The sequence below is a fragment of the Podarcis raffonei genome, chromosome 4 (genome assembly GCF_027172205.1).
Source record: "Podarcis raffonei isolate rPodRaf1 chromosome 4, rPodRaf1.pri, whole genome shotgun sequence".
Classification (NCBI taxonomy): domain Eukaryota; kingdom Metazoa; phylum Chordata; class Lepidosauria; order Squamata; family Lacertidae; genus Podarcis; species Podarcis raffonei.
Window position 1 is genome coordinate 9,690,640 of NC_070605.1, and position 25,412 is coordinate 9,716,051.

General features: G+C 45.5%; 1 protein-coding gene across 1 annotated transcript in view; it reads right to left on the reverse strand.

The window, feature by feature from the left end:
* Window positions 1-659: 659 nt before the first annotated feature.
* Window positions 660-25,412, reverse strand: part of MAP6 (microtubule associated protein 6) — a 65,703-nt gene continuing 40,950 nt past the window's right edge. The window contains exons 2-4 of the mRNA XM_053385415.1: window positions 21,602-21,815; window positions 15,400-15,596; window positions 660-867 (exon numbers count right to left, since the gene is read on the reverse strand). Coding sequence (XP_053241390.1) covers window positions 768-867; window positions 15,400-15,596; window positions 21,602-21,815 — 511 coding nt within the window. The 3' untranslated portion in view covers window positions 660-767. The remainder of the gene's footprint in view (window positions 868-15,399; window positions 15,597-21,601; window positions 21,816-25,412) is intronic.

The following is a 25,412-nucleotide window of genomic DNA, read 5'->3' on the forward strand; positions in this document are numbered from 1 at the left end:
ATATTTTTCTCCCCTTTCAAACCAATGGAAACAAGATCTACAGTGCTCAGCCCACTAGGCATCCCTAGTAATTGGCCTGTAAAGGCACAAACCCGCCAAGACCATATAACACTGGTCCTGAAAGCCCTACATTGGCTCCCAGTACGTTTCCGAGCACAGTTCAAAGTGTTGGTGTTGACCTTTAAAGCCCTAAACGGCCTCGGCCCAGTATATCTGAAGGAGCATCTCCACCCCCATCGTTCTGCCCGGACACTGTGGTCCAGCTCCGAGGGCCTTCTGGCTGTTCCCTCACTGCGAGAAGCCAAGTTACAGGGAACCAGGCAGAGGGCCTTCTCGGTGGTGGCACCCGCCCTGTGGAACGCCCTCCCACCAGATGTCAAAGAGAAGAACAACTACCAGACTTTTAGAAGACATCTGAAGGCAGCCCTCTTTAGGGAAGTTTTTAATGTGTGACATTTTTATGTATTTTTAATCTTTGTTGGAAGCCGGCCAGAGTGGCTGGGGAAACCCAGCCAGATGGGCAGGGTACAAATAATAAATTACTATTACTTTTTGCTCTCCAGTTTTTGCCAAAATCCAACCCTCGCCATTCTCATCTGGGGAAGCAACTTGATGGGATGGATCCAGACACAATTCTGCAAATGATTCCAGAGGCAACAGAGGATCTAGCACCACTTTATTGATTTTTGGATTATTATTATTTTTGTACTATTATTCAAATAAGTCTTTTACACGTTTCATGCAGGCTACATGCTTGTCCCGTCTGCTTACTCAGGAATGGAAGGCAGGGGCTTAACGTCGACCAGTTGGTCCCGTCCTAAGGAAATGGGTTCCTTGTCTGTAGCACCAGTTGTTTTAATGGAGGCACTGAAAGCAAAAAGAAAGAAAGAAGTCATCATGCCACAAGACTGACCGAAAGCTTATTCTGTCACACATAAAAGCAGCAGAACTTGCAATCATTTGCGTAGCGTGGAACTGCAGAATGTGGTCCATAGGCAGCCAACTAAGGTGTCATCGGGTTGCAGCCGGCTAAGAAGCTACCGAAATCTGTCGCCATTCTTCTACTGTTGGTGATTGCTGCTGTTTCCAAACCCATAGCTGTCAAGCGTCCCTTATTGGGCGGGACAGTCCCTTATCCCAGCGCCATGTCCCGCTGCTGTTCCTCATTGAAGATGTCCCTTAAATAAGCTACTGAAGGTAATGGGGCCCTTTCTATGTCCAGCTGTCCTTTGTCAACAACAAATTGTTGCTGTTTTTTTGTGTTGAATATATGCTATATGGTAATTTATGGACCTAATAGGTATCTAAAGCCATTTGCATGCAACAAAATATGTATTTCATCAAAGTAATTGCTGATCCCTTATTTTGGCTGCTGATCCCTTATTTTCGAGGCTGCTGGTCCCTTATTTTCAAATCTGTAAGTTGACAGCTATGTCCAAACCTGGGCTAGCAGTAGGTAATGGAATATGCAGAAATAGCCAAACTAACGGGGGAAATTTGACCACAGGGCGAGGAAACATTTCAAAAAGAATGGGGGAAATGTATGTTGTATCTAGGAAAGATAAGATGAAATAGTAAATCCAGTAGAATTGGAAACAAACCTCATAATGGGAAAGATTAAGAAAAGTGATGGATAATGAAAATAATAAGAAGCAAAATGTATAAGGAAATTAATATAACGAACAGTAGTGGTAAATGAATACAGACAGACAACAAGAATTGTATAAACATGAGGAATTATTGTTTATGGATACACTATGGACAAATATGGAAAATGAATAACAATAGATAAAATGGAAGAAAATTATATGCGATATAAAAAAACCAGAAGAAGGAAGGAGGGAAGTCAGCTCTGAAGAGCAAGTATAAATGTAAAATGTAATACAATATGTGTATGTGGAGTATCTAATTGAAAAACTAATAAAGATTATTTAAAAAAAGAAGCAGCAGCTACCGAAATCAATAAACATCACTGTCTGTAGTCCATTATTCCAATGGGTCTACTCTGAGCATGACTTCGTTGGATAAAAACTCATAAAAACAATTCATTGGGTAGGGTTGCCATATGTCTGGATTTCCCTGGACATGTCTGAGATTCCAATAATGAATTTCGGGAAATTGGGAAATGTCTGGATTTTCGAAACTTTTTCCCAAAACTCAACAACCGTTCTTAAATTTATTTTTACTTCTTGAAATGTGGCAAGCTTATCATGGGGTGTTTCTGCTCTCAAACGTTGGCCTAAACCCAAGCTACTAGGCTAGGCTGGTTTTATGGTATGTTGAGCCCTCTGTGAGTTCAATACCTCCCCCATCCAATATTGGCAATTTAATGGATTTGCCAATTATTATTACTTGCATAGAAAGCAAAACAACTCCCCAAACTGTCTACTTAATGAAAAAATTAGAACTATACTCCTGTCAACAGCTGTGTGTAATGGAGCCATGTTGAAACTGGCTTCTGATATCGCACCCCGAAGGCTTACAATATGGAAGAAGATTCACATTTTATATATGAATAATCCTTTGTGATAGTGTTTATTTTGTTACGGGGCTGTAGCCAAAAGGTGGACAATAATTTAAGAGTGAAAAAAATCCAGTTGTTTTTCTTTGGGTCATTTTCTTTTTAAACTCAGATAATACGGCTCCTAAACAGCCCGATAGCCAAAGGAAGATGATGTATATTCTAGTCTGAGGCCTGTTCTCTGTTGTAGATGAGAGATAGTCAGTCCCTAAGCGGGGAAAATATCTAATCTGCTTTTGCAAGCTGCACCTTGACATCCGCATGTGGAAATTTCAACCACATATCTTGGAGTTTATTCAAAATGACACCCCGGCTGTTTGCTCCCCTTTAAAGCAAAAGGTAAAGGTAAAGGGACCCCTCACTGTTAGGTCCAGTCGTGACCGACTCTGGGGTTGCGGCACTCATCTCACTTTACTGGCCGAGGGAGCCGGCGTACAGCTTCCGGGTCATGTGGCCAGCATGACTAAGCCGCTTCTGGAGAACCAGAGCAGCGCACGGAAATGCCGTTTACCTTCCCGCCAGAGCGGTACCTGTTTATCTACTTGCACTTTGATGTGCTTTTGAACTGCTAGGTTGGCAGGAGCAGGGACTGAGCAACGGGAGCTCACCCCGTTGCGGGGATTTGAACCGCCGACCTTCTGATTGGCATGTCCTAGGCTCTGTGGTTTAACCCACAGCACCACCAGCATCCCTAAAGCAAAAGGTAGAGGCTGACAAATAGGAACCCCTTTGCCATCTATGAAGAATGAATTCGCCAGGAGGTGCTACAGTGTATGGAAAATTCTGATAGGTCATAGTGAAGACTTGACTGCACAGAGAGAGAGAGAGAAAAGACCAGAGATGGCTAGACACTTTGACTCTCCCTCGCTTGCAAAGCTTTCCCCAAAATGACCCACTTGGTTCACATCTGCGTGTCACAAATAATCTCTCTGTGTGTGTTGTAGTTGTTATCATGCTTTTGCATGACTTTGTGGCATCTTAATCTCCCGGGACCTGTTTTAGAGATGTTTATCGTGTGAATTGGGTGGAAAATCTGTGTGGGAGGGAAGAGTTAACCCCCGCCCCGAAAGTGCCATGGTTTCCATCTTTAAAAGATGAAGGAAAATAACCAGCAGGAGCTGCAGTCACCCGTCTTCTTGCAAAAGCCCATAATATGGTATTTTTTGAACATCCCCAATGCTGGTGGGGTTTAGTGGATTTGCTAAGCAGATATGCAGCATCCATTAAGTGGAAAAGATCCAGTGGTCACAATCCAAGCGAATTGCACGAACGTAAAAGCCTCGGGATCGGTCGTCTTAACTCTTGTTTTCGATTGGAGCATTTTCTTTTGTTTCTTAAGTATCTGTACAGGACTCTAAGTGGCAATTTCCAAAGCCAAGTTGGACATTTTGTGGAACCGAATTCTTGGAGAGACCGGGTTAAGTTCTTGAGAGCATCTTGAAAGTGAAAACATTTATTATGGTGTGTGCTTGCATAGGCGTGAGAGACAAAGAGAATATCTGGGTGTGTGAGGCATTTATTTTATGGGAATTTAATGTAGAAAATGCAATTTATTCTTAGGGACCAGGCAAGAAAGAGAGCTGGTAATCAACACTAGGTCCTGTCTCTGCACTTCCTACAACAGCAGGCTGACTGCTAGAGGTGGGTGAATTTGTTAATTATGGTTTCTTCATTTCTTCTTTTCTCAGTCCACTATAATTCTGCTTAAGTTCGCAATTAAAGGAACTCCTTGTGAATATTCAGCAGCATGTTAATTCCTCTTTACTCCAATATATGATTTTTTTCTATGCAATTTTGTCTCATATATGCATTTTCACACTTAATTTCCCCTAACATTTTTTGTACACACCATTTCCTTGCTGAACTGCATTGCAAAATTCAGAGAAGTGTGGATGTCAACGGCGACCTGTGTTAAAGTTTGCTAATTGTTTCAGGAAGTACGGATTAGGTAAGTATGCATTGAAATGCAATCCGAACCAAATCGCTTCCCCATCTTTGCTGACTGCTGTGGTGACAAAAAACTCCATTTGCAGTTTTTCCAAATTCAGTGCAAGTGGAAATTTCCCCCCAATAGCTCTGGTTACTTCTTTTCCCTGCTTTTAGTTCGGCGCTCAGAACTAAAATTATTTTCGGCCTTGCTCTAAATAAAAGCGAGCCCTCATGAAGCATGAATTTATTCCATTTGCTCGTTTCATTTGAGCTTTTCCTTCAAACAATTTATGGCGTTTGTCTAAATCAGGCTTTGTCCAGGACAGTAGCGATGCTTTCGTCTCCAGCGACAGGCTAGAAGATGTTTTGCTGCCTGAGGCAAAGGACAAAATGGCTAAACCAGCCCATTTCATGTGCAGGAGCTGGGCTGGCTGACAGCTGAATCTTATTTCAACACTGGGAATGGGACCGTGTCCGTCTGTGGGCAGCAAGCGGAAACTACAACTAATCCAGAATGTGACAGCTAGACTGGTGACTGGGAGCGGCCGCCAAGACCACATAACACCGGTCTTGAAAGACCTCCATTGGCTCCCAGTATGTTTCCGAAAACAATTCAAAGTGTTGGTGCTGACCTTGAAAGCCCTAAATGGCCTCGGTCTTGTATATCTGAAGAAGCGTCTCCACCTCCATCGTTCTGCCCGGACACTGAGGTCCAGTTCCAAGGACCTTCTGGCAGTTCCCTCACTGAGAGAAGCCAAGTTACAGGGAACCAGGCAGAGGGCCTTTTCGGTAGTGGCGCCCGCCCTGTGGAACGCCCTCCCATCAGATGTCAAAGAGAACAACAACTACCAGACTTTTAGAAGACATCTGAAGGCAGCCCTGTTTAGGTAAGCTTTTAATGTTTGATGTATTACTGTATTTTAATATTTTCTTGGAAGCCACCCAGAGTGGCTGGGGAAGCCCAGCCAGATGGGCAGGGTATAAATAATAATAATAATAATAATAATAATAATAATAATTAAGTCGTAAGGGAACAAGAGGGTCATATCTGTGGGAGGTGAAACACATAGCAGTCAAGTACGTTCTTAACCTGAGATACCACTTTAGCTAATGGGGTCTCCCGCTGCCGCCGCCGCCCGATTTCTGTTCTCATCCTGAAGCAAAGTTCTTAACCCAAGGTAGTATTTCTTGGTTAGCAGAGTCTGTAACCTGAAGCGTCTGTAACCTGAAGTGTCTGTAACCTGTGGTACCACTGTACAACATTCCTAGAACGGACATGTTAGGGGATGCTTTGTACCAGCCAGGAGAAAACTTCCAGTTTCCTCCTGAGCTGGGATAAACTTCCTCTGCATGTGACTAGATGTGGGCATGGCCGAATTTGGGTTGAGTAAGGTTAATAGACATCCCCATTTTCCTGGGGACAATCCCTGGATTTACAAATCAGTCCCCTGACAAAATCCATCTATTTAGTAGGAAGTTGAAAAGTGTCCCCGGATTCATTGAAAAAAATCTTATAACTTTAGGGTAGGGGAGCACACGTTCGTCTTATTATTATTTATTTTTGCCTTGTACCAGGACAAAGTTGAGAGGCTAGAGTTGTCATATTTGAAAAGGTAAAATTCCTGACAACCGCAAAGAAATCGTTGAGGGTTTTTTTCTAACGAAACCCCCCAAAATTTTTGGAGTACAAACTGTTGAGCTTTCTGCTTCCCTCAGGAAACCTATCCCCAAAATAGTGATTTGAGCCATTGTGTTGCCACGCATCCAAGTTTCTCCTGACATTTTGCCGCTTCGCCAAAATCCCGCCCCCCGATGCCATTTTTTTTGCACCAGAAATGTATGGCAAACCTCTGAGAAGTGCCTACGGTTAAAGCTGAGATGGGAGGTGAACCTGAAGTCTCACAAATTGCACCACCACACTGATACCCCTTTTCGCACACCACACAGTGAAAGTATGCTCAATGAAGGCAGAGGGTACACGGTCTTTTCACAATGTGTGAACTGGGCCCTAGCTGCATTTTTAGGTGGCACAACGGCATTTATCCCCCTCCTGGTACGCAGGCTGAGACCCTCCCTGCCCGCAGACTGTCTCGCCAGAGTGGTGCATGCTCTGGTTATCTCCCGCTTGGACTACTGCAATGCGCTCTATGTGGAGCTACCTTTGAAGGTGATCCAGAAACTGCAACTAATCCAGAATGCGGCAGCTAGACTGGTGACTAGGAGTGGCCGCCGAGACTATATAACACTGGTCTTGAAAGACCTACACTGGCTCCCAGTATGTTTCCGAGCACAATTCAAAGTGCTGGTGCTGAAATTTCAAGCCCTAAACGGCCTCGGCCCAGTATACCTATTGTTCTGCCCAGACACTGAGGTCCAGCTCTGAGGGCCTTCTGGCAGTTCCCTCATTGCGAGAAGTCAAGTTCCAGGGAACCAGGCAGAGGGCCTTCTCGGTAGTGGCACCCGCCCTGTGGAACACCCTCTCATCAAATGTCAAAGCGATAAACAACTACCTGACATTCAGAAGACATCTTAAGGCAGCCCAGTTCAGGAAAGTTTTTAATGTGTGACATTTTAGTGTATTTTTGGTCTCTGTGGAAGCCGCCCAGAGTGGCTGGGGAAACCCAGCCAGATGGGCGGGGTACAAATAATAAATTATTATTATTATTATTATTATTATTATTATTATTATTATTATTTTGTTTCATTTCATTTACAACCCAATTTTCCTCCAAGGTACTCCAAGCAGCCCACACGGTTCTCGCCATTTCCCTTCTCAACATCACAACAACCCGGTGAGGTAGGGCAGTACACATCTTGCCTAAGAAACTCTCCCTAGTTGAGAGGGGATTTGAACCCGCACCACCTCGGTCCTAGAAGAACACTCTGCCCCATGTTTCTAGAAAGGGGAATGACCCGTGAGGGGAGATCTACCCGACAACAGTGCTGGAAAACTATACTGTCTTATAGGCTGAGTAGAATTGGGTCCAATAAAAATGGATTTGGGAGGAGAGGAGAGGGGAAATGTCTTAAAATACTTCAGTTGCGCAAAGCCACATATTGAAAGGCCAAACATTAGTTTGGAATGTAAAAAGATAGATTGTCCAATTTGAAATTGTTAGAGGATTTTCAATGTTGAGTGGAGGCAATACTTTTTTTTCCTTAAAAAATGTTTAGGGGTACTCTCATTTTGACTCAAGAAAACCACCATTTTATACTTCAAATTGGGGAAAATAAATACAGTAAATGGACAAAAGTACAAAGATTCACAAAATGTTTAGGAGTATGCGTCCCCCTGTGTTCCACTGAGTGGAGGTATTAGAGTTTGGCATCTTTTCATGGATTTGCGGACAAAATTTGAAAGAAGACGACTCCAGGGTTCAGCCCAAGACATGCCACCTTTGAAACCCGACACATCACACTGCTGTACCCTTGACAGCCACACCGTTGAGCAAAACGTTTAATAAAACCATCCTCCAATGGTCACAATATGCACCCACATTTGAAAAAGGATTGTTTGAGCCTCCACACAAAACGGGAGCTTCTTGTCACATGTGTAACATCAAAAAAACAGTTGTTGGGTGTTTTAAGAGAAGCTTTTGTGGTGGGGCAATGTGGCAACACACAGAAAGTTCTTCCCACGTGATCGCGTTGGGTGGAATCCCAATCAAACATCCGCCATTTTCTCCTTTGGTCTCCAGTGAAAGAGTGTGGCAGGGACTTCATCAGGTAATGTTCCCATAAGCAAAGAGTCCTCAGAAAATGCATTCAAGAGTTTATCTTGCTGTTCACATTAACTGCTTCCTAAGGGTCGGGTTAGGGACGCGGGTGGCACTGTGGTCTAAACCACAGAGCCTAGGACTTGCTGATCAGAAGGACGGCGGTTCGAATCTCCGCGACGGGGTGAGCTCCTGTTGCTCAGTCCCTGCTCCTGCCAACCTAGCAGTGCGAAAGCACATCAAAGTGCAAGTAGATAAATAGGTACCGCTCCAGTGGAAAGGTAAACGGTGTTTCCGTGCGCTGCTCTGGTTCGCCAGAAGTGGCTTAGTCATGCTGGCCACATGACCCGGAAGCTGTACGCCGGCTCCCTCGGCCAGTAAAGCAAAATGAGCGCCACAACCCCAGAGTCGGTCACGACTGGACCTAATGGTCAGGGGTCCCTTTACCATTAATGGTTGGGTTTAGTTGGACAAGCTGTTCCTGTGACGACTGCATTCATTACAAGATGGGCTATGAGGGAGGCTGCCTTACCCTACGTAATATTATGTGCCATCTCGGTTTCCTTCCATTCAAGGAAATGAAGAAGAGGTTTTGTGGAGCGCAACATCCATAAGCACCAAGGCAAACTCAAAAGACCGTGATCCCAGGCACCTTTGCTTGTTCCTACACAAAAAGGTTCCGAGTTCCAATCTCGCTGCTGTCGGTAAACATATACCTACTGTAGTAGATGAATGACAAACCCTTTCAAGAAAGCACTAAAGCCTGTTTGCTGAAACGGGGAGCTTGTGTTTTTCATTTATATGTGTGGATTTGACTGTTTTATGCCTTTGAAAACCTATATCGAACAGTAAAAGCCACCAGCCAGTTCATCAATGCAATTAAAATAGTTTCCCATGATTTGCGGCATAGCTGCTGGGATTTGCACCAATAACCTGCTATACTCCTCCCGCCAATAAAATGTGTGTTTAAGATGCAACTGTCAATTTTGTGGCTGAATCAATAAGTTCATGTGCCACTAGACCTCAGCATGGGTGCCTTTTTGAGATCTGTAGGAGGCATAATATTGTAATAAGGCAAACCTGCCATGCAGGGTTAAGCCTAAGGACAATTTTCTCGCAAGTTCCCTTACTCATTCCTCACCGCAAAAGAACACACCAGAACCAAAGGCTGCCAAAACAATGGAGAAGAAATGCCTTTAACTTGCAGCTAGGGGAGAGTGGATATGTCTATCTTGGTACCTTATTTCCGCAGTCTTAAAATTCAGTTCTCCACATTTTCATGTTACGTTTGCATATATATATATATATATATATATATATATATATATATATATATATATAAAGACTTCATGAAAATTCCCCAGCATTTTAGTGCATCCTCCCCTCCCACCCCAAACACATTTATATATGCAATTTTGTCTAATATTCACATTTTTGCAAAACAGTTTCTCCTAACAGAGTGCTTTTTGGGTATGCTATTGTCACTAATATATATGTTTTAATGCACGCCGCCTTCTTTACCATAGTAATATTTGCCTGTTTGCGCACATTACTTGGCTAGAGAAATGTACTGCAACATTCAGAGAAGCGGATGTCTGAAAAGGTGGCTTTGCAGTTTTGCAAAGTGTGAATTGCGTAGGCTCACTTTTAAATGCAAACAGAAGCAAACTTTTGCCTCCTTCCCTACTTTCCCCCTCCACCAATTATTATTATTATTATTATTATTATTATTATTATTATTATTATTATTCCTAATCGATCAATCAGCTCAAGCTTAAAAGAGAACCAAACTTTGCAGAGCATCGTTCTCACAATTTCTCCCGGATGAAACTAAGGTCTCTTGTGGGACTTACCGTCAAAAAAGGAAACCTCTTTGGCTTACTCAATTCGGAGGGTAAAAACAAAAAAATCAAGGAGGTGGGTGTTTGCGTTCAGCATTTATTTATCGTTGTCCAGGAAGAAGAAGAAAAAAGTGACCCTCTATTTGAACAAACACACCGCAATCTATTGGCTATACATTAATATCGGTCTGGCTGTGATTATACTAACAGCAAAACTAAAGGCAGTACTGAGACAGTGAACTCTTAGCATAGTTCAGGGAGACAATTTTGCCCCTCTTGGTGATAATGCAGCAGAATCGAGGCCACAAAATACCCCTTAAGACAACTTGGCTCTGCCTCGCAGAATCATGGGCATGGATGCGCTTGTGAAAAGACCACACAATAGCCCCCAACAGAAACACCGTAGATGAGCAAAGCAAGTGGTTGTGGAATTTATTTCAGTTGTTTTTTTTGCAAAGCCAAGGTGAGTGGGGGTGTCAACAAGCCGTGAAGAGGACTTTAAGTACAAGGAAGGAGGTGATCAAACAAGCAGACGAGAAAGCGCAGGAATATTCAAAAGGAAACGGAGAAGGGAAGCCAGCAAGCAAATATTTGAAGAAGGAATGCAAAGAATGAGGGAGTTACAGAAGGTTGCCGAGACACAGTTCGGAAGGAAAACCTAAATGGCTGAATGAAACTATATCGTGTTTTGCATCCAAGACCACAGGAGATTTCGGGAGCTGCTGCTGCTGCAGTATGTCGGTCTTAAAAGAGACACTTGGGTGTTAACCAGAGAAAAGATAAGTCACTAAAGGCCTCTTGCACCCTCCATGACCCATGAGGATTTTTTAAATATGAAAACAAAACAAAACACACCTCCTTGTTTCATTAGACTGGAGTCTCCCCATGGACCGGTAGGGGAATCTTAGCATCCTATAAGAGGGCAGGTGAGCATTTAAGCTGCCCAGTTATGCTTAATGGGGCTTTGGATCAAAGCAGAAAATGCATTAGTTCAGATTTGGCCAACCTTTGGTCCTCCAGATGTTGAACTACAACTCCCACCACCCCTGGTCATTGGCTATGCTTGCTAAAGCTGATGGGAGTTGTAGTTTGGAGACATCTGGCAGGTCCAAGGTTCCACGCACTAGTCTTTCCCAAACTTGGGTCTCCAGCTGTTTTTTGGACTACAACTCCCATCACCCCTAGCTAGCAAGGGATGATGGGAATTGTAGTCCGAAACTGGCAGGAAACGCTGAATTAGATCAACCTTTGCTAATCTGACAGTTCTCAAATCAGCTCTAGCATCAGACTGGCAAAGATGCATACTTGAGGTGTGTGATTTTTCCTTATTTATGTGTGGTTTTTGTTCTTTAAACAGCCATCTCAATGAGGAGGGGAGGTCAGGATTCGGATTATGCGGGGAGAGGTGGGGCCACGCTTTTCCTCCTGCCCCACTGTCCTGGTGAAAGGTGCACACGCACGCACACCTAAGATGCTATTCAGCCTGCAAAGGAAGCTCCTGGTTTCCTGCCTCATTCGGCTGCTTGAGCCAAGCTGAATCATATCCCAGTTCTGCACAGGACTGGAGAAAGCATACCGGTAGTATAACATTTTTCTATGGCTACCCTTTGCTCTGTGTATCAACTGACAGTGCTTCAAAGATCAAATGCAGCGCCTTCTCCCTCTACTTTCCAAATCCATTCTCTGTTCCCGTCCACCCAAATAAATATCTGTCACCCCAAATTTCCAAATACAGTGGTGCTTTGGTTCTCAAACGCCTTGGTCGTCAAACAACTTGCAACCCAAACACTGCAAACACGGAAGTAGATGTTCCGGTTTGTGAACTTTTTTCAGAAGCCGAACATGCTCCGATTTGAGTGCCACCCTTCCATTTTGCATGCTACGCTGAGGCCTGTCTGTTTCTGCTATTTATTTTGCGTTTTTGTTTGAGAACCAAGGCACCACTGTGTGGCAGGAGAGAAAGGGAAAGTACCGGTATTTATTCGCCGCTTGAGCTGGGTTTTTGAAACCGCCTGTTTAGCTGGGAAAAGGCTGATGCAATGCTCCCACTAGGGTGAATTAGACTGCTGTGTCCAGCTGGCAGAAATTCAAGAAGAAAAATGGACCCAGGCCAGTTTTAAAGGTTGCGGATTCCTTAGGGTGATGGTGGTTAAGCGAAGGAGTTAAAAAAAAAAACTCTTTAGAAAAACAGAGATCTACCCCCTGGATCATGGCCCAACTTTTTGCTGCAGGGCTCTCATGGAGCATGTAGATGAGATGCTATTGCTGAATGAAGTAGCATCTTTTCAGAGCTGCAAATTTGTATAATCAAGCAATGTCCATGCAGATGTTTTTTCCCCCCATTTTCCTTTTTAAAAAGCATTCTGAATAGCAAATGAGCATTATGGATCAATCAATGAAGCTCTCCACGATGCATGTATCTTTGTTGAGATTTTTTTTTTCCTTTTTAATGCATCACACATTTGCAATTATATTTCTACGCTTCCTGATGGATATTCCTGCATTTCTCCAAAGTACTGGAGGTATAAGAACTTGCCCCTGACCGACCCGAACCCCCCACCCAACAACCCTTCCACAAACACACAAACCTGGCTATACGTCATACAAGTTCTAATATAGCTACACTTGGAGATACACCACAGAATTTTGTTACACATACGCTATAGCCGAAAGCATTCGGGAGCAAGCCTTAATAGAACACGTTACACACAAATACAGTACGGTTTTTGCATTCAGTTCAGGAGTCAAAGCCAAGCCCACAAACATTTGCTACCCAGTTATCATACAGCTCACCCCACCCTCTCCCCCACCCCACCCCAGCCTCTGAGGCTGCAATCCTAAAACCTCTACTTTCATGAGAGTAAGCCCAGCTGAATTCAATAGGCCTTACTTCTGGGCAGACATGGTTAGGTCTGCAGCCTGAGATCTGTTTTTCCCCTAACCTGGTTCTGCGGCAAAGACAGTATTTCTGCTTCTTTCTCAACTACCTCAAAAATTTACATTCTGCAAACCTTGCGCTCTATAAATAATAATACTAAAAAATATTCATGGGGTAGGGTGTGGGGGTGTGGAAGCCTTTCTCAAATATCTCCACAGCAACTGTGGACCTGGAAATTTGCCCTTTTGATCCAGTCACCCCTCCTGTTTTGTTAGCGTTCTTTTAAAAACTAATTGGCAATTTAGGGCCAAAGAGCAATTAAACCCAACGGCTGCTTCTCTGGACAATGAATTATTATTTTTCCAATCGCTTGCAGTGATGTTCTTACTTGTACATTGGAGGAACCAGAAAAACAAACTAAAAACTGTTTTGTCTTTGACATGAGAAAGCCCCCAGGGCTTTTAATGAACCTACCCTGTATTTTCAAAACTCACCTGGAGAGATACTAACTAGTATTTGTGATGGTGGTTCAGCAGCGATCAGCTGTCACTTGCATGACACCATCGTCAGTTGAGTGACATCATCATGAGGTCATCTGCTGGCGCCGGCTGTCCTCAGCAGACTCCAGGTTTATACAGTCTCTCACATCACACCTGCGTGGGTATCTGACATTGCACACATGCAAGACACACACAACGCTTGATCTGCCCTTTTTCGCAGGCGAAAATGTTGGGCAAATCATGACGTTGGTGCACATGGCTGCCAAGTGGAGATCTTGAAATTTCATGTTATTTTCAGCATGGGGTGGAAATTAGGAGACTTCTCTGCTGTTGGCAATGTATGAAACCAACCTCTGCTGAGGACAACCGGTCCCAACATGCGAGCTCAGGTAGGGCTAGGAGAGACCTCTGAAACCTGGGGAGTTGCTGCCAGCCAGTGTAGGGAATGCTGAGCAAGGTAGACCGAGGGCATGGTAGAATGCAGCTTTCTATGTGCCATAATCTGAAATCAGCAGGGTTCTGGCCATACCGTTTAGACTGATCACAGAAATCCCTGGGTCTTTTCTTATATTCTGGAAACCAAACCTTTTTATTTTCTGGTTTCTGATCTACCGTATTTTTCGCTTTATAAGACGCACCAGACCACAAGACGCACCTAGTTTTTGGAGGAGGAAAACAAGAAAAAAAATATTCTGAATCTCAGAAGCCAGAACAGCAAGAGGGATCGCTGCGCAGTGAAAGCAGCAATCCCTCTTGCTGTTCTGGCTTCTGGGATAGCTGCGCAGCCTGCGTTCGCTCCATAAGACGCACACACATTTCCCTTTACTTTTTAGGAGGGAAAAAGTGAGTCTTATAGAGCAAAAAAATACGGTACTTCTGCAAGGTTTCCTACCCCTGAACCTCTGAGCTACGTGGACTTGAAAGCTGAAAAACAGCATTTCCTCTGGGAGATGTTTAACGTCACCATTACAATTTTCGAAACCTCGCATGATGCAGGCTGCAGATGTCCAAAGAAACGAGGTTAATGGGAATTGCATTGTTCCTCCCCGTCTTTCCTTCTGTCATGCTTAGTAGAACTTTCTACTAGTGACATCACAACATGAGATGCTCTCCAACCTGATTGGCCGAGGCGGGGCTAGGAAATATGGAACGCTGTGACATCACAGCAAGTGCCACGTTCTCCTAAGGCATTGTGGGTGGAAAGGGGTGGGCCCTCAAATTCCAGGTCACGGGTTTTGCATCTGTCCTCAAAAATGAAGGGGCTGATCCTGCCCCCTTTCCAAATTGCTTAGGAGTGACAAGACTGTCCCGTTCACCCCCACAGAAATGTAAATGTCTCACTGACTTTAAAAAAAACACCGCAAGGAGGTTCGGGAGGGCTACCAGATAGATTAGTCTTTACGCACGAACCAATATTTATTTTACACCCCCTCTTAGTGGTATGAATTGAGCTTTATAGGCTAAGGCATAAGAAAGGGGCACTCAGGCAAAGACTAGTATTTGTTTTTAAGGGAGCTGGAAGGGGTCCAAATGGGATTCTGCTATCAGTGTGTGAATACACACACACTCCCTTTGCCTCATTGTTGCCCCTGGGTCCAACAGGTTTGGCAGGATTTTTGATGCCCCCAAAAACCAGGTCAACCTGTTTATCCGGGGCGAAAGCTGGACGAGAAGACCTGTCTTCCAGCCACTCTCCTATTCTATCTCCCCCCTAAATCTCTGATGTACATAGATTGAAAACTAATCTTCTGTGCCTTTTCCTGCCTCCTATTACGCTAGGCAGCCAAACAAACCCCCCCTTGCAAAAAGGAGGCTTTCTAATCCGCCTTTGAAATCAAAGATAAAAAGCTTCTAATGCAATTGGAACACAGGCAGATTAGAAGCCTCTAATTAATTTTGTGGCCTTTATTTTAAAAAAAGAAAGAAAATAAAGAAAATAAAAGGAGGGGGGATAGAAAACGAGAGAAAGAGAGAGAGAGAGAAAGAGAAAGCAAGTAAGAGCAGTGAAATTTACTCTTTCGCCTCGGCCAATTTATTGTTCATCTCTTTACTCTTCTCCTTTTCCTCGGCGTTTGTTGCGCTGGGCCCCTCGGCGCTCTTTTTCTTAGACGACCGGCTCGAAACCATCTGCTTATCTTTGGCCTTTTTCAGGGGTTTATGGCTTGTGGTCGTCTTTTTTGGCTTAGAAGGCTGAGGGCTCGGCTTCTCCACCTGAGCGGGTGCAACCGGCAAGCCGCCGCCGGCACAAAAGGGAAACAACAGACACAACACACAAGGAGAGGTGAGGGGGAGGGAGGAGAAAAGCGAATTTAGAGAGGCGTTGCCGAACGGTGGCAAAGGTTTCATCGAAAGGGCAGCATCAAGGCCTTTAAGCCAGGCACAGGCCAACTCGGCCCTCCAGATGTTTTGGGACTACAACTCCCATCATCCCTGACCACTGGTCCCGTTAGCTGGGGATGATGGGAGTTGTAGTCCCAAAACATCTGGAGGGCCGAGTTGGCCTATGCCTGCTTTAAGCTGAATGGTTAACTAACCTGTCCTTATAAGCATTAACCCCTCTTTGTGTGTGCACCACCATCGGGGTTGTGGGCCGCAAGATGTGCCTTGCACCTCTATCTGACATACAGCCGTACCTTGGTTTAAGAACAGCTCAGTTGATGAACAACTTGGATTAAGAACGCTGCAAACCCGCAAGCAGGTGTTTTGGTTTGTGAACTTTGCCTTGGAAGCAGAATATGTTCCGTTTCCTGTTGAGTGTAAATTGAGTGCCCCGGTGCTATGGGAAAGTGTGCCTTGGTTTAAGAACGCTTTGCTTTAAGAACGGACTTCCGGAATGGATTAAGTTCATAAACCAAGATACCACTGTATGGAGCATTAGGGGACAGTTAGTACCTCTGGTAGGGACATGTTGTGCTCCTTCTGGGGTAGTTTGTCCAGCTTTGGTGCTCACCCAGCACTCAGCTTTCACTTGTGGCTCCGTGGAGGACCTTAAGGGCCACAAATGACAACATTTTGGAGGTCCCAGGTCGCAAGGTGGTTAGATTGGTCTCAACTAGGGCCAGCGCCTTTTCAGTACTGGCCCCGACTTGGTGGAACGCTCTGTCACAAGAGACCAGGGCCATGCCGGACTTGACATCTTTCTGCAGGGCCTGCAAGACAGAGCTGTTCCGCCTGGCCTTTGGTTTGGACTCACTCTGACCCTTATGTTTCCCTCCCCTTATGGTCTTGATTTATCGGCTACTTTAAAATGAGGCTGCATTTTAAATTGGTTTCCCCGCCCCCTCTCTTTTCCCCCTTGAAATATACTCGGAATTGAGAGTGGATTTCATGCTCTTTATTCAACTCACAGTGGTGAGGAGGAATGGAAGTTCCCCCAGAATGTCTGCTTTATATACATTATTTACACAATGGGCTCCATGTGATTGGCTAATTCCGGGATTCACCTGTAGGCCAATCAGGTTGCGGATTCACTTCCACCTGGAGCTGGATTGGGTGGCTCTGTGGACCAATCAGACTGCTGCATTCTGGACCCTATTGTTCTGGGACCAATCCGACTGCTGCATTCTGAATCCTATTGTTCTAGGACCAATCAGGCTGCTGCATTCTGAATCCTGTTGTTCTAGGACCAATCAGACTGCTGCATTTTGGATCCTATTCAACTCAGTACATAACACCCCTATTATGTTTTTACTGTGATTTTATTGGTGTTAGGGCAGGGTATAAATAAAATTTATTATTATTATTATTATTATTATTATTATTATTATTATTATTATTTGCTGTCAGGAGGCAACAGCGGCCACACCCTAGGAATGGCTTCGACTGGCCAGCTAAACCAGGTGAGGGAAGCTGAGGGGGTCTCAAACCCTCAGGGGGTTAGGGGTTTCCCCTGCATGCGAAGACAGGCTCCGGCAGATTGAGTGGGTGAAACCAAGACTGGGTCCAATGGTCAAGAAGGCAGTTTCTGAACATGCCGTAGAGCAGAGACGTCCAGCTCCCATGAAATTGTGATTTACTCACAGAATAAAAAACTGGCAATCAGGTCAAAGTTGTTGACCTTTTTCAGGTCAAAGTTGTTGACCTTTTTTAGGAAGGAAAGTCAAAGTTGTTGACCTTTTTCAGAGGAGCAGGTAGAAATATTGAGAATGTCTTTAGGGGGAAATGGAAAAAGTCAGCCTTTTTGTTTTTGCAGCTTCTTTGTTCTGTTTTTGTGACTCTGTGGAACCCAGTTCAGCTAATGATTGATTGATTGTGTGGCTGCAGAACATTGTTTATTGCTTTCATTTTATGGGTCAGTGGTCTTGTTAGATAGTAAAAATCCATGTCAAATTGCTGTGTCAGGGGTTGTTTTTAAAAGTCCGGCGCAAATTAATCCATTTTGCATTATTTTCTATGGGAAAGCGCACCTTGGTTCTGGAACGCTTTGGTTTTGGAACGGACTTCCGGAACGGATTAAGTTTGAGAACCAAGGTACCACTGTATGGCAGGAGAGAAAGGGAATGGATTTATTCCCTGCTTGAGCTGGGTATTTGAAACCCCCTGTTTAGCAGGGGAAAGGCTGATGCAATGCTCCCACTATGGTGAATTAGACTGCTGTGTCCAGCTGGCAGAAATTCAAGAAGAAAAATGGACCCAGAGCAGTTTTAAAGGTTGTGGATTCCTTAGGGTGATGGTGGTTAAGCGAAGGAGTTAAAAAAAAAAACTCTTTAGAAAAACAGAGATCTACCCCCTGGAACCTTCCTGGGGATCAACCAGTCGGTCATGGTCAACCAGTTGGACATCTGCATTGGCTCCCAGTACGTTTCCGAGCATGATTCAAAGTGTTGGTGCTGACTTTTAAACCCCTAAACGGCCTCGGTCCAGTATACCTGAAGGAGCGTCTAAACCTCCGTTGTTCTGCCCGGACACTGAGGTCCAGCGCCGAGGGCCTTCTGGCGGTTCCCTCGCTACGAGAAGTCAAGTTACAGGGAATCAGGCAGAGGGCCTTCTTGGTGGTGGCACCCGCCCTGTGGAATACCCTCCCATCAGATGTCAAGGAGATAAACAACTACCTTGACATTCAGAAGACATCTGAAGGCAGCCCTGTTCAGGGAAGTTTTTAATATTTAACGCTGTACTGTTTTTAACACTTGATTGGGAGCCGCCCAGAGTGGCTGGGGAAACTCAGCCAGATGGGCGGGGTATAAATAATAAATTGTTGTTGTTGTTGTTTTGTTATTATCACTGCTGTAGAGCATAGCTGTCAACTCTCCCCTTTTCTTGCAAGGAATCCTATTCAGAATAGGGGGAATTTCCCTTTTAAAAAAGGGAAACATTGACAGCTATGCTGTAGAGGGGCAGGTGGGGCTAGTCCACCTGGGAAGGGAGCCCATCTAGGAGAAGGAAATCTCTGATCCTAAACCTCCGCTGCCTTGTGGGACATCTTCTGGAGAAGAAAAGGCTCAGGAGTCAACCAAATCCAAAGTGGAGTCTCTAAGATTGCTGGATGGCACCTTGTACACCTCCTTCCAGGAACTTCTGCAGCTAAGGTAAAGGTAAAGAGACCCCTGACCATTAGGTCCAGTCGTGGCCGACTCTGGGGTTGCGGCGCTCATCTCGCTTTATTGGCCGAGGGAGCCGGCGTACAGCTTCCGGGTCATGTGGCCAGCATGACTAAGCCGCTTCTGGCGAACCAGAGCAGCGCACGGAAACGCCATTTACCTTCCCACCGGTGTGGTACCTATTTATCTACTTGCACATGACGCGCTTTCGAACTGCTAGGTTGGCAGGAGCAGGGACCGAGCAACGGGAGCTCACCCCGTCGCGGGGATTCAAACCGCAACCTTCTGATCGGCAAGTCCTAGGCTCTGTGGTTTAACCCACAGCGCCACCCGCACCCCTAACTTCTGCAGCTAGCTGGTGCTAAATGGCTTGCTCTGCTTTCCTATTTGGACCACATCAGCAAGACTGAGAGGGGGGTCTTGTCATCTGGGCAGCACCGGACCTCCAGGCTTGTGCCCCAGAGAGGTCTCTTTGGTGCTGCTAATGTACTGGTTTTACTTCACCCCTAAAGGAACACTCCATTGTCTCTCAAGACAGACGAGTGCCAACAACCTGTATTTCCAGTCCGTTTCTGAGTCACTGTGCATTCATTCTCCACTGAGATCTGTGCTCTGAGTTCTAGGCTGTTCTGCATAAATGAAGCTCTGTGTGCCCCGTTCACTATAATGGGTAATACAGAAATGGGTGTAACTTCCAGTTTTGGTCAAAATCCTTGGATTAAGTGGTTTAAAGGAAAGGTAAAGGGACCCCTGACCGTTAGGTCCAGTCGTGGCCGACTCTGGGGTTGCGGCGCTCATCTCGCTTTATTGGCCGAGGGAGCCGGCGTACAGCTTCCGGGTCATGTGGCCAGCATGCCTAAGCCGCTTCTGGCAAACCAGAGCAGCGCACAGAAGCACTGTTTACCTTCCCGCCAGAGTGGTACCTATTTATCTACTTCTACTTTGACGTGTTTCGAACTGCTAGGTTGGCAGGAGCAACGGGAGCTCACCCCATAGCGGGGATTTGAACTGCCGACCTTCTGATCTGCAAGTCCTAGGCTATGTGGTTTAACCCACAGCGCCACCCGCGTCCCTCTTAAGTGGATTAAGCCTGCCCCAAAAATTGCAGCCAGGTGTATCCAGGGAGTTTGTGCAGGGCCCTTCTAAAACCTTGGGCAGTAAAGGCTGAGAGAGACCCCTACCCAGGACCCTGAAGAGATGCCCCGATCTATGCCCCTCACACCACCACCCCCGAGAGGACAGAAAATGTCTGAAGAGGCTCCATGTTTGATGGTGAAGGCACCAGCCTGAATCCTAAGGCACAAGTGAAGCTGAGAGCCATGCTACACCAGTACTCTGCAGATCCAGGAAATTAATCTGTTTACATCAGGGGTCAGCAAGGATTACTGGGCGTGGGCCGGATCACTCCCACGGAGATCCTCTGTGGGCCAGGCCGGCGCAGCACGACGCCGGAAATTATGTCTGTGCATGTCTGTGGATTCTGGAAATTGCGTCTGCGCATGTCTGGGACACGGGTGGCGCTGTGGGTTAAACCACAGAGCCTAGGACTTGCCGATCATAAGGTCGGCAGTTCGAATCCCCGCAACGGGGTGAGCTCCCATTGCTCAGTCCCTACTCCTGCCAACCTAGCAGTTCGAAAGCACGTCAAAGTGCAAGTAGATAAATAGGTACCGCTCTGGCGGGAAGGTAAACGGCGTTTCCGTGTGCTGCTCTGGTTTGCCAGAAGTGGCTTAGTCATGCTGGCCACATGACCCGGAAGCTGTACGCCGGCTCCCTCGGCCAATAAAGCGAGATGAGCGCCGCAATCCCAGAGTCGGCCACGACTGGACCTAACGGTCAGGGGTCTCTTTACCTTTATGTATGCGGTGCCGGATATTAGTTCTGCACATGCCCAGACGTTGAAAACTGCATCTGCGCAGAAGCGATTTTCAGTGTCTGGGCATGCGCAGAAGCAATTTCTGGTGCTGCGGACATGTGCAGACGTGATTTCCGGTATCTGAGCATGCGCAGAAGAAGCAATTTCCAGAGCAGCAGAAGTGAGTCTCCACGCCGCACTGTGCCGGTTTAGTGCAGCGCGCGGGAACTTGCCAAGAGGGCAGCATGGTTTGGGGGCGGCTCGCGGGCCGGTTAAACGGCCTCCGTGGGTTGCTTCTGGCCCATGGGCCGCAGGTTGGGGGACCCTGGCTTACATCAGATCATGTATAGATTTGGAGTGAACAAATGAGGGCACACAGAGATACTAGGGGTTATTATAGGCCCTGAAAACAAAACAAAAACCCCAAGGCCTTCAGCTTTTGCAACAGCAGGAGACTGATCTGATGGTTCCTAGTCGCTGTCGAATCTGGTTTGTGGGCCAAAATGAAACTGAAGTCAAATCACAGAGCAGTCCAAGGAGCTGAGAACTTCTGAACTAGCCAACCAACTGGACGGGATGTTGGTGGGATGCGCAGGGGAGTGATGGATCCTGCTGACCCCGCAGAGACTCCCCCCTCCCCAAATTTGCCACAGAGCAGGGAGGGAGAACCTCCCCCCCTCCAGATGATGCTGGACTCCAACTTCCATCAGCCCCAGCCAGCGTGCGAGGAAGCAGCATACAAAAGTATGAAATAAATGTTTTGTTTCGGCGGGGAAGTATCCCACAGAGGAGCCATACTGCTCGTCTCCCATCTCCCTTACCTTTGTGATTTCCTTGTAGGGCTCGCTGTACAGGCTCCGTATCCTCCGATGCTCGAGGAATTTGTTATCCGAAGGGCCGGGCTTTGCCCCTTCAACAGTGAACTGGGTGCTGTAACTCGTTTTGTGGTTCATCTTCCCCTCCGGAAACTTGTACTGGGGCTTGACCTTGATGGCTTTCACCGGCTTGACGTCTGTCCAGGGTTGGAATTCATTTCTGAGGGGAAGTGAGAGAGCTTAAGTGAGAAGCGGGAAAACAAAAGGCTGGCCAGAACGGCTAAGAAATAGAATGACTTCAGTAGCTTTCTATTTGTACACACCGTTATGCTGAACAGTGTCATTTGTTTAATTGACACCAAAAGAAGGAAATGCCTAGATGTGTATCACTGAAGGCTTTAACGTGGGGAAATTCCACTGGAGTATACTAAGTGGTCTCTGAACTCCTTGATGAGTTGATAATTAAGTGTTGTCTGCTAGCTGACATGTGAGTGTTTAACCTTAGATCAGGTGGCAAAGGTATTTGGCTGCAAATGCGCCATCTTGGAAGGGTGCTGGCTAAGTCTTTGCTCTCAGGCTCTGTGGGAGTGAGATGCTACCCATAACCTAAGATGCTGAACAGCCTAAGGGGCTGAAATGCAGGCAAAATGGAGCCCATGTGAAAGAGAGCTATGTTAGCCAGCTCTGATTATAAGTTTCTTTTATTTCTAAGAAGACGGGACTGTGTTTGACTTGCACAAGATGGAATTATGGAAAATCAATTAAAAAAAATCGGCACACAAAAAAGATATTGTATGGAATTATTTGGGTGTATCTTTGATTCTTTCATTCTGTTTTTGAAGAAAGTTCTGCAAGTAAAGTTTCAACAATCTAATGGGTCTAGACCAGTGTTTCTCAACCTGTGGGTCCCCGGACGTTGCTGGACTACAACTCCCATCATTCCTAGCCAGCATGACCAGTGGTCAGGGATGATGGGAGTTGTAGTCCAACAACATCTGGGGACCCACAGGTTGAGAACCACTGGTCTAGACGATGTTTCACTCCAAAAGGAGCAAGTCTTTATGCATCCGGTGACTTCATGCTGAGCAATATTAATATCTGCGATAGAAACAGAGGGCTCCCGCACCCTCTACCCAAGGGTTTGGGGGAAGAGGCTGTTGCCATGTCAGGTTGCCTGGTCTTTCAAAACTCAAGAACCAGAGCTGGAGGCTACAGAGTGATCAAGGGCTGGAGCTTAGTATCACTTGGTAGGGGAATAAGGTGGTACTGGGCAGGTCCAAAAGAAGATCCTGGTTTAGATCTGTTAGATCAAGGGCAGACCACTGAAAGTGGAAGACAGGAAGTTGCCTTGTACTGAGTCTGACCATTGGCCCATTTACCTCAGTGATGTCGGCACTGACTGGCAGCCGCTCTCCAGGATTTCAGACAGAGGAGATGCTGAGATGAAACTTGACAACCTTCTGCACAAAAAGAAGGTGTTTCCCCATCTCCAGTCAGCACGTCTGTCTCATGCTTGTGGGGTTCAGTGGCACTGTCAAACTGTGAGGCCATTGACAGTGGAACCTCAGTGGTCGAAGGCTTCGGAAGTCAAACGTTTCACTGACAATCCAGAAGCAAATTCTTCAGTTTTTTCAAACGCGCCTCAGAAGTCGAACGGCTTCCAAGGCGCATTTCTCCATTTTTTCCAATGGATTTTGCCAGCCGCCCATTGCGCCTTAGTTGTCGAACGTTTCGGAAGTCAAACGGTCTTCCGGAAAGGATTATGTTTGACAACCAAGGTTCCACTGTATAAGTTTTTCCCTTCTGTTTGGGGAACTTTTGTTTGTTTTAGTGATTTGTGCAGCCTGTCTGGAAGCCTCCTCCCTTTTGGGGGGTAAAGTCATTTAAATAAATAAATGTATGATGATTAGACACCATTCCATACATGTTTTTGTTTGTGGTTCTGTATACACACCTGTGGAATAATCTCTGAATTGGGTTTTCTGTGCATCCTAGTTCCAATCTACAGCGGAATGCATTTTGATTTTCATATGTTTCAAACAGTTGTTGTTTTTTAAAAATAAAAATTGAGATTTCCCAAGCTTGGGAATGTCACAGTCCTATTGTTTTTTTCCTGTTCTTTTAGATGCAGCCATCTTGTGCTATGCCACACCCCTAGGGCAGCCATTTTGTGTTATGTCATGACCCGTTGACCGCCATTTTGGCCCCTATGGGAACCATTTTGTGACTGGTGTCCATGACCACATCCTCAGAAGACCTCACAAGGTCAGCAAGCATTTCCGCAGCCCCCCAACACACTCAAGGGCTGTGTGCCTTTGGCATTCATACTCCAAACAGTCACTTATTTCATGAGTTTATAACAGCCGGAGCCAGTAAGCTGGCCAGAAATTGAGGGGATGCTGGGGAATATTCACATCCTCGTCCTTGTGGGGCAGGGAGCAGAATCCACTGACACAACGTGATATGGATAAAATGGATAAAATGAAGTCCCTGGAGACTGAAATGTGGAACAAGGAGACTTGATTCAACACTACAGCTGAGCTCAAAATGGCTGCTGTCCGTGGTTCCATTCTTCGCTGGTGTTCCCCCAAAATGTTGTTCTCCATGCACTCATTCCCCAAACACTTTGGTTCCTGCTACTGTAATGAAGGAGGCATGTACTCCTATTTTACTGTTTTTTGCGTACAGTGGTACCTCGGGTTACATACACTTCATGTTCCATATGCTTCAGGTTACAGACTCCCCTAACCCAGAAATAGTGCTTCAGGTTAAGAACTTTGCTTCAGGATGAGAACAGAAATCGTGCTCCGGCGGCGCTGCAGCAGCAGAAGGCCCCATTAGCTAAAGTGGTGCTTCAGGTTAAGAACAGTTTCAGGTTAAGTACGGACCTCCGGAACGAATTAAGTACTTAACCTGAGGTACCACTGTATTAGCATTGTTGTTGTCTGTTTTGTAATTTCAGGGTTCATAGGGCTTTTAAATAATAATCATCATCATAATCATCAACATTAGTAGTAGTGGTAGTATTCCAGCTTAGAGGAATATTTTTTTTTTAAGGTGAGCTTTCTGAACAAGAAAATAAACACCCATAAACTTCATATGAGCATACGAGGAGCCGCCTGGATCATAGCTGTCAACGTTTTCCTTTTTTTTAAGGGAAATTGCCTTATTCCGAATAGGATTCCTCGCAAGAAAAGGGAAAAGTTGACAGCTATGGCCTGGATCAGGCCTAGTCCATCATCCAGTTCTCACATATCCCTTCAAATTCATAATATTTTTGTTTACTGTACCATAACTTTAATGTAGTTCTATTTATATCTAAAACTTTCAACTCTTCTCTCTTTTGGTCTAATTTTTCCTTATCCTTTTGCTTAGACATCCTAAATTTCTCCTCCAATATCCTGACCTCCTCTTCTTCCTCCCTAATCCTTCTATCTTTCCCTTTTTTTAAAACACTGACAAGCTTTGAATACATTCTCCCTCAATGACTGCTTTCATTGCTTCCCATTTTGTTGTTAATGGGAGATCTGGGTCTTTATTTTCCTCAAAATACCTTTTTAAGGCTGTTTTAATTTTAACCTTACTCCGTTTATCAGATACCAACCAAGGGTTAAACCTCCAAGAATAGGACCCATTAATATGAGGTGGCGCTGTGGGTAAAACCTCAGTGCCTAGGACTTGCCGATCGTATGGTCGGCGGTTCGAATCCCTGCGGCGGGGTGAGCTCCCGTCTTTCGGTCCCAGCTCCTGCCCACCTAGCAGTTCGAAAGCACCCCTAAGTGCAAGTAGATAAATAGGTACCACTTTATAGCGGGAA